Below are 13667 nucleotides of genomic sequence, written 5' to 3'. Positions count from 1 at the left end.
CACTGATTCATGTAAGCATCTCCCCAGAAATTAAGTGACATTTTAAAAATAAATTCCATACAATGAAAAACCATTAAGATATTGCCAATTACACAGTCATGTAAAGAGATAGCCAAGGAACAGGCTGGTCTACATGTAACTTGTTAAAATATAAAATTTGTGGTTTTTTTTCATTCTGAAATTAGTCCCAGAATTAAAATAAAAGCTATGAAAATTGATTTAAAATTTTAGAAAAATCAAATAATATCATATAGTAATAAACTCCACACTCAGGTTAAGCCACAGAACCATTTACATGGTAAAGACTCCACTTTAAATATACAGTAAATTTTAATCATTAACTGTTGACATGGTAACTCAAAATTGTTTAAAAATTGGGATGCTTATCAAAGTTTAGTTAATTGTCTTATTTCAGATAATGAAGTTGAATATTCTGATTAATGAGTCACAGCCCCATCCTTTACATAACAAGAATGCCTTTTGAGTAAAATTTACATTATATCACTTCTTTTGACCTTTGCTGTACATTCGTATCTCCAGTGCACTGATGTCATGTAGACATCTGTTTTGATTGCAGTGGACTTAGAGTGAAGGCAGACTTTATTCATATAATCACAAGATTATGTCCAATATATAATCAAGCCATATATTGACTCCATGTTTTCAATTGTCTTTGTATATTAATTTATATATCTTTGAGTACAGAACTTTTAATTTATCTAAAGAGTCCTGATCATTAGAACAGTTAAATACAGATACTTAGGCGTATATGTTGATGCTTACAAACGTTTGTTGACTAAATCATTAGATGTATTTTATTTTCATATATGAAGGAAGATGGTGACACAGAAAATAATGTGTGTGTGTGTGTGTGTGTGTGTGCGCGCGCGCACATGTACATGCCTGGTGTGTGCAGAGGTAAGGAGAGAATGCTGGATCCACTACAACTGGAGGTAAGGGTGATTTGCACCACCATGTGAGTGCTGGGAACAGAACTCAGGTTCTCTGAAAGAGAAGTCAGTTCTCTTAACCAATGAACTGTCTCTTTCATCAAGGTGAGCTAAATATTAATCTCTCTGACTTTGGAGACTGGAATACAAAGTTTACAGTCGCTGTACTCAGTTCCACAGAGAAGCATAGTGCAAATATTGCAATTTAAATTTGGATATGTACTTTTTAAAAAACTAACAAAACTCTCACAAGATATATGAATGTGTCTTAAGAACTGCAGTATTTGAATCCAAGTAACAAAACATTGAAGCATTACATATTTAAAGGTTGCTATGCATGCCAATCGACAATTACTCCAGAATCTCACCATAGATCTATATGCAAACTTCTGTCTTCGTAGGATTTTTAAAGAAACAGTATCACTTAACTTTAATAATAAGCCTATTAAAAACTTTAAAATGCTTTAAAGTGCTAACACTTAAATTTTTAAATTTAAAGTCACCATTTGAGCTAATAAGATTCTTGAAAATTCCAGAAACAATATATCAATCGAAAGATTTCTGACCATAAACTGGTGTTGTAACAATTCTTACACTTGTACTTTACACTAAACCAACCAGCAAAGTGTTATTTTAAGAACGTGAATGTACCACATTTTGTCTAATCTATATAATGAAGTTATTATAGAGCAACATTGTAAGACAATAAATTACTGCCTACTTAGTCACTATAATTCTAGTACAGTCATAAAAATGACAATGATATTGGAGCTGCTAACTTGTACTCATTTTAAAATCATGGTAGGCAATATTCTGTATTGAGACTATGAAACTCCCAATATTTGGGGTTTGTTAAATAAAAAACAAGATCTCTTTACAACCATTCCTTCATTAAATGGGGCATAGGAAATAGTCTAGGCATTAGTGAAGTTCCTTTACTAAATGCTGGTGTTAAATTAAAATATTCACAGATAGCATAACATTTTTCTTTCAAGGGAGCAAGTAGATCAGTGCATAGAGACACAGTTTCATGTAGAAAGTGTTACAATCAATTTGATTTTGAATAATCAGATCTAGCAGTTTCTTTAACTTTTAGTCATCATGCTTATTGGTGACTATTTTCACTCACAAGGTAAACACTAAGTAAATTTTAATTTCAAAGAAATGAAGGATAAAAGGGATTTATAACAGAAGTTTTTAACTAAGGTGATTTTCATTAGTAGACACTTTTATTGTTTCAGAATTGAAGGTCATAGATCATAACATTTTATTCAGCATATGTCACACCATGGAGAATCTATAACCAACAGGCTTATTTTCAGAGTGCCCTTAATCAGGCCAGGTCATTCGTTACTATTGCTCCAGCACCATGAGGTTAATTTAGGATGGATGCGAGATATCATTTCTTAGATAATTTTTACAGTTAAAGTCTTTAATTATAGATCTAATTTAAATAATCCTTTGATATTAAAGTATCACAGGAACATTAAAGAAAATTCAAAGTCTCATCAAATATGATGCAACATGATTTTACTTGGAAGCACACAATCAGTTAATCTCTGTTCTCATTTGGAATATATCACACAAGACTTTTTACTCTCTAGATTACACTGGCCTTTATTTTATTGATTTTTCTTGAGCTATACATCTTTATGTTGCCATCCCTTCCTCCTCCCTCCCGTTTAACCCTCTCCCATCGGGCTGGAATGATGGCTCAGCTGTTAAAGGCTAGGCTCACAACCAAAATACAATGGACTTTGTTAACTCCATAAAAGAGAGTTACAATTACCATTGGCATCTAAATTTCCATATGTTGTTTTACATTAATCATGGGCTCTGTAAATAAGAATTACAAGTATTTTTATTCTAGATGTTGGGCTCTAAGTACTGCAGATAATGTGTTTCTATTTGCTGTGCTTGTCTACCACAAAATCCAAGTTCCAGACTATAGCACAGTTACTCCAGAGAGCACATAATTGACCTGGTATTAGCAGATGGATGCAATAAATGAATTATGCATATTTGCATAAAGTGCTTTTCATCACATACCTGTACTCATAATTTTATGAGAAATTACAAAAGACAATAACAGATTGTCATTTTATATCCCTCACGCCAATTTTTCAAGTCCATATTATAAATCTCCAGGGATCAAAAATTTGACTTTAGCACATGAAAAAATTTAATGGAATGCGAGGAAGAGCAATTATTCCCAAGTATGTTCATCAAGTGCAGGTCAGCACACAGGCCAGCAGCTGAGGATTTCAGCAGTGTACTCAGAAACTAGCTGAAAATACTTCTCAGGATATGGGTTTAAAGCTTGCATTTTCACCCTAATTTTTTCTCCAAAGCTGAAACAAACAAACAAGCAAACAAACAAAAAATATGTCCACTGCTATCTGAAAGTAGAAATTTATATTTTACATAACAAATTTACAATTTACATAACAAATTGCCATTTAAAATTAAATATACTTGAGCCGGGCGGTGGTGGCGCACGCCTTTAATCCCAGCACTCGGGAGGCAGGTGGATCTCTGGGAATTCGAGGCCAGCCTGGTCTACAAGAGCTAGTTCCGGGACAGGCACCAAAGCTACAGAGAAACCCTGCCTCGAAAAAACCAAAATAAATAAATAAATACATAAATAAATAAATAAATATACTTTTATATGAACACACAAGAGCAAACAGTTTAATAGCCCATCAACAAAAGTCAGAAATTTGTGATATATTTAAGCTTTACTTGCATAAACACTGTAATCTTGTAAATTAATTTTCTTTACTTTTATATAATTTAGTTAAGCATCTATATAGCTATAAATGTAAAAGTAGGATATCTTAAGAAGCAATACAGTTCACAAACTGCTGATAGAATTTGATTATTCTGTTTTATTACAGAGTCTTATTTACAATAAAAGATGTTAAACTAACATCATCAAATCTCTTAAAATTAAGTAAAAAGTTCCTAAAGCAATATCACACCCTTTGTAATAGGATTTCAGGAAACTCCCTATATTTGGTTGCCATCATTGCAGTACCAGCAACTCTTACGATTCCTGGATCCCTGACACTTTGCATATTGAGTCCATTGCATGATTTAGTTATTGAACATTGACATAAATTACATTAAAATGATAGATTAAGTTTTCAGAAAATGGTACATATTTTTGTTTGAACGTCAACTAATGAATATGTGTGTATTTTTATGTGTGCATGTCATATGATAAGCACTTTATATGACCAATGTGATTTTATAATATGTTCCAGATTATCAATTCAAATATTGAAAAAACAAAATTTATGTCAAATTTGAAGACAGGTTAAACGTTTATACTGGTTCAGACATTCCAATATGCAACGTGGTCCTGGATCCTTTATATATAGCAAGGACACTGCCTATCAAGTAGCAGGTCTTTAGTAAATATGGTGAAAAGAATAAACATTGACATTTTTAGAACATATATATTTAAAGACTAAAATTGTGTATCATATAAGAAGCCATGTTTTTTATTCAAAAGGAATCACTCTTTCAGTCATTCTATAACGATTTGTTACATATATTGTATTTTAAAATATCACAAATATTTAAAGTTCATAGTATGAATTTTAAAATAGACATCACATATATTGAAGTGTTTAAATTAGAAATTTTCTGCTCTCTATTTTTTGTTTGATTTTAAAGAAATGTTTATGGGCTCTTTTACTATCATGTGATTTTAATAAATTTTTCAATGATCTTTTAGAAGGTAGCTCACGCTAAAAGGTAAGTGACAGCTCAGGAAAGGTTTGAGTTATGTAAAATTTACTGAAGAGTCTTCCATTGTCCCTGTTACCACATATCATATACCTTTAAATTCCTTTTTTCCTGTTTCTAAACACTATCTTCACATGTGTTATTCTTTATTTATACTCAGTGCAGAGGAGAGATTCATGGAGAATATTTAAAAATATTGTGTGTCTTTTATATGCAATATTAGTTGGAATTTTCATTTTTAAAAGAGTATTGAAACACACAGATGCATTTAAAAACAACTCTATTGCTTTTCATTCCCTAAACTTAGACTGTAAAACTATGTTGTCCTATGTAGATGACCAAGCCTACTTGAATCATCATCTACTCTGACACACACACACACAAATAACTACAAACAGAAAGCTGTGGTGAAGGAAAAGAATAAGTACATTGCATTTGATCTATCAGCATCATGTACAGTATTTTGAAACAGGAAAAATCTTACTAGGATTAGAAAAAAACTTTCAAAGGAGAGACACAGAAAGTCTTTTACATGGAGGCCTTATCACCAAATCCATTAATACATTTACTTATATCATTATGCAATCTATAAATATATCAAATATATTTATATCATTGTTCATTTTTATGATAATTTTTTGGGGAGGTTGTTTGGCTTATATTTTCATGTTATTGTTTGTCTTTGAAGGAAGTTAGGACAGGAACACAAACTGGGCAGGAACTCGGAGGCAGGGGCTGAAGCAGAGGCTATGGCAGAGGAGTGCTGCTTTGTCTCATATGAGTCCTTTTATACTAGTCAGCTTGAAATGGAAAACTTGGGAAATGGGCTACGTACATTTGTGAGTTATTTTTGATTTTATGAATTCCCTTCACCCACTGATTATGAATAATCACAAATTAAGACCACTTAATGGGATATGATACAATATCTAATTCAGATTCTCAAAAAATAAATAAAATCAGTATGCTGAATATACCTATTTGTTTCTTTCTGTCTCTATTACCATTGCTCTAGGCCAGGCTTTCACAAGCCTGAACAATAGCCAGACTCCTGTTTCTGCTCTTTCACACCTCCAGCCACGAAGATGGACCCGAGTTCCCTTACCATCCATTTTATCTGAGATAATATTAAAGCCTGGCTTCTTACCATGATCTCATTTTCCATTCATTAATTCTGTTTGCCCTCTTTCAAGCTACAATTTCAATTTCTTTCTTTGCTCAGTAAGCTCCAGTCATACTGGACTGAGTTCTTCACATTTGTGGAGCACAGTTCTTCACAAACGATTTCCCTCTAGCAGAAGTGTACTTCTTGCTCAGAACAAGTTATTTGTTTTTCTTCCCTGAGGATGAGGCTTAAATTGCACCTCAACACAGGCCATTTTCAACAGTCTCATTTAAAACAATGCATGTGTCCTATGACTTTTTATTTTGATGCTTTAGTTGCTTTGTCTGACTCTTTTTTCTTTCTTTTTGTGTTTGTTTTTACTATTTAACAGATTGTATGGAAGGACATAATATGCCCACACCTCCACTTTTTCTTCATTACCTAAATTTTATTATTTTTGTTTATATATATATTATTTTTGCTATTTTTGAAAGTTATGGTTTTTTAATTAATTTATTATTATGTGTATATGTCTGGATATGTGTATGTGTGCACATGTAGGTGGCCAAGGTGGCCAATAGAATAATCTCAGTGGATATGCAATCACATGCGATTGTAAGTCAGCAAATGTGGGAGATAGAAAACAAAGTCCTATCCCTTACCATGCACTCTCTATCCCCGAGCCATCTCTTTAATCACTAAATTTTACATTCTAGAAACAATATTCAAAATAATCAAGATAAAGCAGTGATAAAAAGCAATATACTTTTCAAATTTAAGGCATTAATGTTAATATATGTAAGTGTTAAGTTTATTCAATTGTTATAGACATGTTTATTAATTTGGTATTCTTATTTAAATGATTGGCAAACATACATCATTTTCATTCAATTGTTATAGACATATGTATTAATTTGGTATTCTTCTTTAGTTAAATGATTGGCAAACACACATCATTTTCATATGTAGCTATGCATATTGATGTCTACCAAGTTTAGACTGCCAAGAAATTTTAAACCAAAGGAAGGAGACATCTATGAATTTTGCACTGTAGTTGAGTTTCAAGTAGGACTTTTTTTTCTTTTTACAACAAATGGAACATATAATAGAAAAGTTGGGTGGTCCTTGGACTTCCCACAGGACAGGGAACCCTGATTGCTCTTTGGGCTGACAAGGGAGGGAGACTTGATCGGGGGAGGGGGAGGGAAATGGGAGGCGGTGGCAGGGAAGAGGCAGAAATCTTTAATAAATAAATTAATTAATTAAAAAAAAGAAAAAGAAAAGTTGGGTGGGAGGACAGAAAAGTGGTTGTTGTGATTGTGTAAGAGAGAAAAATTTTGTAGTTAAATATAAAAGATAGTGCAATAGAGAATGGTTTTATTGTTAAATGCAAGATTTGTTATGAAGTCTCCTGGACTCAAAGGTCGTATCATATACTTTATCTTCTTTTATATCTTTAAAAAGAACATTTTCTCCATTTGAAAATCAACAATGTTATATTAATATTTAATATTTTATTTCTGTTACTTCTAAAGGATATAACTTTAATGAGCATGTTACTATTTTTGTGCCATAAGATTTTCAGATACAGTTAATTTGTAACTTAGAGCAAATAATATACAGAATCTGATGAGCACACTGGAGCCAGTAAAAATATTTTATTTTTTATATTGCATGCTTTTCCTAATAACTCCACAACTTGAACTTCCTATTTATAATAAAATTATAGGTTTTACATATAGTTATGTCAAAAAGGACATATGACAATAATCTCAAACAACCCTACAACTATAAATAGTTTATCTGGGGAAAATAGTAACTATTTTGAAGAATCTTACAGAAATATTTTTGGTAAATTATCTAATTTTTCTAATTTTAAAAACTATATTAACTACTTTCTTGTATTTCTTTAGTTTTAACAATTTATGAATGATGTTTCTGATATTGCAACTAATTTTAGATGATTTATTTTAGGGAGATATTTTCTCTTTAACATGTTTACTTATATTTACATACAGCTGCAGAATTCTTGCTATCATTTTACCATAATCAATAAATTAAAATAAAAACACCTAGGGTCATGGCAACCTTACTTGTGTGTTTGTCCAGTATTGTCTTATAACAAGTCATATCACACAATAGATATAATATCATATAATAGTGATAAATCCACTGTTTTATCTAGTTGAACAAGTTGACTTAATGAATTATTTTGTGTGAAATTCATTATTTTTATAACATTAGCACCCTAACAGATGCATCAACTCATTTAACTATATGGTACCCTGCTAAGGGAGAGTAATCTTTGAATAAATAGATCCCTGATGACCAGTAACTATTATAATTGTTACACTTGCTTAATTTACACATGAAGTAAGACTAGGTTTTCTATTCACTAGTAAGGGGATGCAAAGTTGTACATCTTCGGAGATTAAAATATGAGTTTAAATAAAATATACCAATACCTCAATGATACTGTGATTAAAAAAAAATACAAGTGGAAACAATGGCACATGAGAAACAGTCTAACAGAACGTATGTGTCTACTTAATCAGAGGAAGTGATATGGGAAGCACCATTACTTTCACATTGATTCAAAGAGCATTGGGAAATAGAAAGAAAGTCAATCTAATCTATTCATCTTTACAGCATATAGTTTTACATCCAGTTCAAAGACAAGAAGCCTTGTCTATAGTGAGCTTCCCCTTTTCCATCCTGAGAGGGAGGTAGCCCACTTCTTGTCAGCATCATTATTACCCTGTCTTAGTGTGGAAGATTAGGGATGGGGTAGGAGGTCAGAGGGTGAATGCAGTCTATTCATCCATGAAGGATTTTATATATAATCATTTGGAAAAATAGACACAGAGCAATGACATTTCATTTTGTGACTGCCCTTAATCAAGAACGAAGGTTATAGAAAAATGAAAAATTGTTCCATATAAAATAGCAGGTTTCAAAAAATAATTAAATTATAAGCAATATGAAAAGAATCTTCTAAAAACTAAGTGTGTTAATCACATCTCTGACATTTATTTTTATATATTACAATTAAATGCAAATTTTACTTGAATCTTGTGCTTTTCATATAATCTGTCACATTTCACCTTTTAGATAGACAAGCACTAATGTTCAGCTGTCTCATAATAAAATTACAAATTAAATATTTCTCTAAAATATCAGATAAGTAATCTATAGAAGATTGATAATTTATTATTAATTTGCCTGATTATTTTAGTGTTCTCTCAATCTATGAGGTTAAACCTATAATTATCACAGTATAACAAATAACCATTTATTACTGATGAAAATGTGACCATAGTTTGTAACGTTGTATTGGAGAACAGACTCAATTTTATTGAACTTTTTTTGGCTATTGATAATTTTATACTTGCATTTTTAGTATATTAACACAAATTCAAATTAAGAGTTTTATTGAGTGATATTTAACGGTCCTTTTAAGTTGATGGAATAGCTAGAAAATACTCCCAAGCACTAAGTTATGCAAATTGAAACTAACAATAAAGTTCCCATGTTTCCTATTTACTCTATTTAAAATAAATCATTAAAAAGAATGAGAAATTCATTAATAGAAAGGAGAAAATCAATCTAAGAGGTTAGAAACACCTCCACTAGTTTTTTGCATTTGATATAAATGTTCATAAAGTCATAGTTGAGTATGACCTGCTTTAGTAGAATGGCACTTTAGTTTTGGGATATTCATATGTGTTTTATATACCTGAATAAAGCCAGGGCCTAGGAGTGGTGCCGACTTACATAGGTACTATAGATATTAACTATTCAGGAAAATTCAGCCTGCAATCACTTCAAACTTTGTAGTGAACATGAATCTCAATCTTCATATACTTTTAATTTCCATAGACAATAATATTGGTATTATATACATATCTGACTTCCTCATTTTTAAAAATTATTTTCCTTCCAAATAAATGGTCAAGTAAATAACTACTTATCATTTTCAACAGTCATTTTATTTCCACATGAGTGAACTAAACTACATCTGAGTACTTAATAACAATAATCCTTGAAGACTGATGAGGGACACGTCTGAAATTATACCTCTGTGGATGTGTATAGCATTATAGTTGCTGTCACCTATATGACATGTCAATGTTACAGGGTATATGTATATATATTCTAAATAATAAATAATTGTGATTGCATATTCTTCAGATAAAAAATAATAAGTAAAACATATCAATAATATTACTTATCAACAGAAATATTTGAATATTTTCTGAATGACTGCTTCATTTCTCGAGAAAATAATATGGCCACATACACACTTAGGACAAAAGTAAGGCTTTGGTCTTTGGCTTGCCTTCTCTCTCAACCTCCTATCAAACACAAAGTCCACTCTCTCATCTGACCTCTATTGGTACTTTCAGAAATTGTCCTCTTGACCATTACACATGTAGCTTACCTGTTAAATGACAAGTGTAATTGATCAAAAGTGCATTAGACTTGAAGTCTGTGCAGAGTGTCTTTGTTAACAGGTGACATCTTGGTGATCCTCACCATGTCAGAGAGAGCATCCAGACAGGTATTGCTAGAAAACTTTTGTGGCTGTTTGATACTTAGCATGAAAGCCATATAGGACATGCAGATATTTTTCTATATCCTTAAACATTCATAGCAGAAATCTGAAGAGATATATTTCATGAAAAATTGAGTGAAAGGAAAAAATACTCAAATATTTTACATGCTTTTCGTCATTTTTTCCCCACACAGTATACGCCTTCACTTTTCCACTACCCCATTGGTAAAAGTCCTCTAAATATCCGATAACAACTAGACTTTATGAATAGGATATTCATTAACTTAGAATTTCAGATTTAGCATTCACTCATCTGCCCAAGTCTCTCAAAAACAGAAACAGCAACACAGATATGTGAGCATCTGTTGCAAGAATAATTTGAAGAAGTGAATGGTTGACAAAGTTAAGCAGCTGAGTAAGGTCTACCCACAGTTACTAGAGAACACAGGTTGATCATTGGTTACAGGTGTATAGGTACAGCCAGAGTCATGACCTTTCTGTCAAGAAGCTATGAAGGAAAATCCACAAACTGCTGTTTTGAGAAAAATTCTCCAAGAAGCAGTTAGGTCTGTGCCACATACATTGACCTCCAGTGAGGACTGCACAATCAGAAGCAATGAGACAAATGCCACTAAGCAACCCATGTGCTGAAGATGCTCAAGCATTGGAAAGAATTCTAGATAGAAAGGAAGAGAGCTCCAGGGGCAGCTGGACCCAGGCAATGCAATCAGGGCTCTCAGATTAGGAAACATCCTAGACATCACAGTGTGGCAACTCCAGAGGAGCTGACCCAGGCACAAAGTTACCTGCAATAGTGGACAAAAGAGCTCACTCCCAAGGCACCCTCCTGCCCCAGCCCTTTGGTTTGTCCCTTACCTTGGTTGGAGACGTGACTGCAGTCGCCTGTCCAAGCTGTCAGCAGGGGCAAGAAGAAACCAAATTGCAAAAGAAATTCCCGGACTTCGCAGCCCCCCATGGCTCTCACTGGCTCTCTTCTCTCCTTTAAAAAGAAGTGGCAGTAACGCAGCCAGGTGTTCCTGATAGGGTGGGGGTTCTGGCCCGAGCTCTCTTCTTCTTCCTCCTCTTCTTCCTCCTCCACCCGGCCCGCAGGGGAAGTCCCGGGGCGCCCCCCGCGCGAGGCCCCGTGAGCAGGGCACGAGGGTCCAGGCTGTCCAGGTGCAGGAGCAGCTGCTTCGGAGGAGGGTGCTGCCTGCGCCGCCGGGGAACTCCGGGCGGCTAGAGGCGAGGGGAATTGCATCCACCTCCGTGTCCCGCTCCAGCGAGGAGGACTATTCACTTGGGCCCAAGAGAGCGCGCGCACAAGAGCGAGCTCAGGCTATAGTTTGGGGGAGGGGATGAAGGACGGGGGGAGGATGCCTGAAAGAGGGTACTGGGGGTTAATAGAGATGTCCAAATGGGTAGTGAAGGTGCAGTTTTGGACACCCAAACGTCTCTCTGCACCCAAGTTGACACTTGCAGAGCCCAGGGCAGAAGGGGGCTCAGCAAATAGCAAGGGTAGCTTGGGCGACCAGAACTTTCCCTTGGCTGGTGTCTGGGGGAACCCGGCAATGAGGCTCCGCGGGGTATCAAGTGGTCCCAGGGAGCAGCGGACTGAGCGCTCAGCCTCTTCTCTGAGTGACCTGGTCTGAGTGTCAAGTCGTAGCCACCACCGATTAGGTGGCATATGCGCCTCCCGCCGGCCGTGGCAGAGGCTTACTTACTGGGTTTCACTGAAGCTACCTTAGTCCCCCAATCCCTTGCGTTCCTCCTCCCCCATATAATGTTAGACTGTCAGCTCTGGACACCACCTTCCCTTTTGCTACATTTCTCCCGCTGGAAGGGGTGAGGGTTGCAAGACAGCGCCCTGGGTACAGCTCGGCGATGGTAGTGGTCAGTTTTGAAGTGTCTGAGTGCCAGCCTCCCAAACTTGGCCACCAGAGCGAACCAACAAGCTTTCTGGCCACCTCTCCTGTTCCAAGTCCTTGGAAAGCATAGGGATAGAAGCAGGGATAGAGAGGAGTCTCCGCAGGCTGGAAGTAGACTGGTGCCTGGCACCTTGACTCGCCTAGGTCTTCGCGTCGGCATATGGGGGTGACTTCGCTAGGGAGGTCACCAGCATCATCATGGCAGCCCTGGTGCCTGGCTTCCGAGGACCTCGACAGTCCGCTGTTCCGCTGAGGCAGTTGTGGCGGGCTAAGCGCTGAGAGCAGCCCAAGAGCTTAGCTCTGCGTGGCCAAGTCCGAAGCAGAGTGCGCGCGGCTTCTGGTGCGCTCTCGTCCAGACGCCCCTTCTCAGAACGCACTGCCGCCCAGTTCCGGGCGCTCCTAAGCCGTTGCACTGGCTACTTGGTGGGATCCCACCCTGGGCAGAGGAACAGGATTAGCTGATGGGAAGGGGTGTTGCCACCTGCCGCCTCCGAGCAGTCGCCTTGCTGCCTGCCGAGACCGGTGCATGGAGGGCAGGGCCCTAGAGCGCTGCTGAGCTTGGTGGAGCCCCGCGATCTGGCAGCAGCTGTGACTCAGGTGCAGCCAATTCGGCGCTAGAGGGGGTTAGTAGACAACAAAAATTCCCTCACTGCTTAAAGGTGAATTGGCTACACCTGCGAAAAGGCAAGAGAATGGTTTTAGGCTAAACTTACAGTATTTGTTGAGTCTCACTGTAGAGACCTTATCACCGGCATTGTAAATTCTGGAATGCATTAGTTAATGTCGTTTTCATTATTGAAGAGACGCAGATTGACTCTCTTGAGTAAGGATTTAAACAAACAAACAAAAAAAAATCCATCTCCAAAGGCAGCAGGAAGGGGTTATTTGAAGGTTTATTGACGGCACTAGAGAAAAGTGAAGCGAATTTCTATAGCATAGAGAGGATATTTTCCAAGTGGACAGGGGGTTCAGATAGGGGATGGTTGTGTCAGGGACCTTAAAAGGGGTAGGTCTAAGACCAAAGTCTTCCATATTTTACCAGAAATTCTGGAAATGAAGCTGGGTTTCCAGGCATTTTGATGATGAACAGAATTGTGTGTAGTTCACATTCTAGTTAAGGGAATTTAGCCCATGCCTTACAGTCAGTCAATCAGAGGAAAAAAGACAGGAGCAACGGCCGGCTGGAATCTAAAGCTGCTCGCTCTCATGGAGAGAAATGTAACGTGCAAGTGTGATGACGCTTTCTAATTGGTGGCTACTTTCACAGTCATTATGAATTCATACACAGCTTTTCAAAGATGTCCACGCCAATTTAAATGTATGCAAATTACAGTAGTGAAATCTGATTTTGATACTCACTTTGTTACTGATATAGACGA

The 13667-nt window shown here is 36.1% G+C and overlaps 1 protein-coding gene across 3 annotated transcripts in view; it reads right to left on the bottom strand.

The window, feature by feature from the left end:
• The window catches only part of Epha6 (EPH receptor A6), an 879442-nt gene extending 866656 nt beyond the window's left edge, over positions 1-12786 (bottom strand). For 2 of the 3 annotated variants that reach the window (XM_057763562.1, XM_057763564.1), the window contains exon 1: positions 11240-12786. In XM_057763562.1, the coding sequence (XP_057619545.1) occupies positions 11240-11621 (382 nt within the window). In that variant the 5' untranslated portion in view covers positions 11622-12786. The remainder of the gene's footprint in view (positions 1-11239) is intronic. The other variant, XM_057763563.1, reaches the window with a different exon arrangement.
• Between the last annotated feature and the right edge of the window lie 881 nt (positions 12787-13667).

The sequence above is a fragment of the Chionomys nivalis genome, chromosome 3 (assembly GCF_950005125.1).
Source record: "Chionomys nivalis chromosome 3, mChiNiv1.1, whole genome shotgun sequence".
Taxonomy (NCBI): Eukaryota; Metazoa; Chordata; class Mammalia; order Rodentia; family Cricetidae; genus Chionomys; species Chionomys nivalis.
The sequence above is the reverse complement of the archived record's forward strand: the minus strand, read 5'-3'. Positions and strand labels throughout refer to the sequence as shown.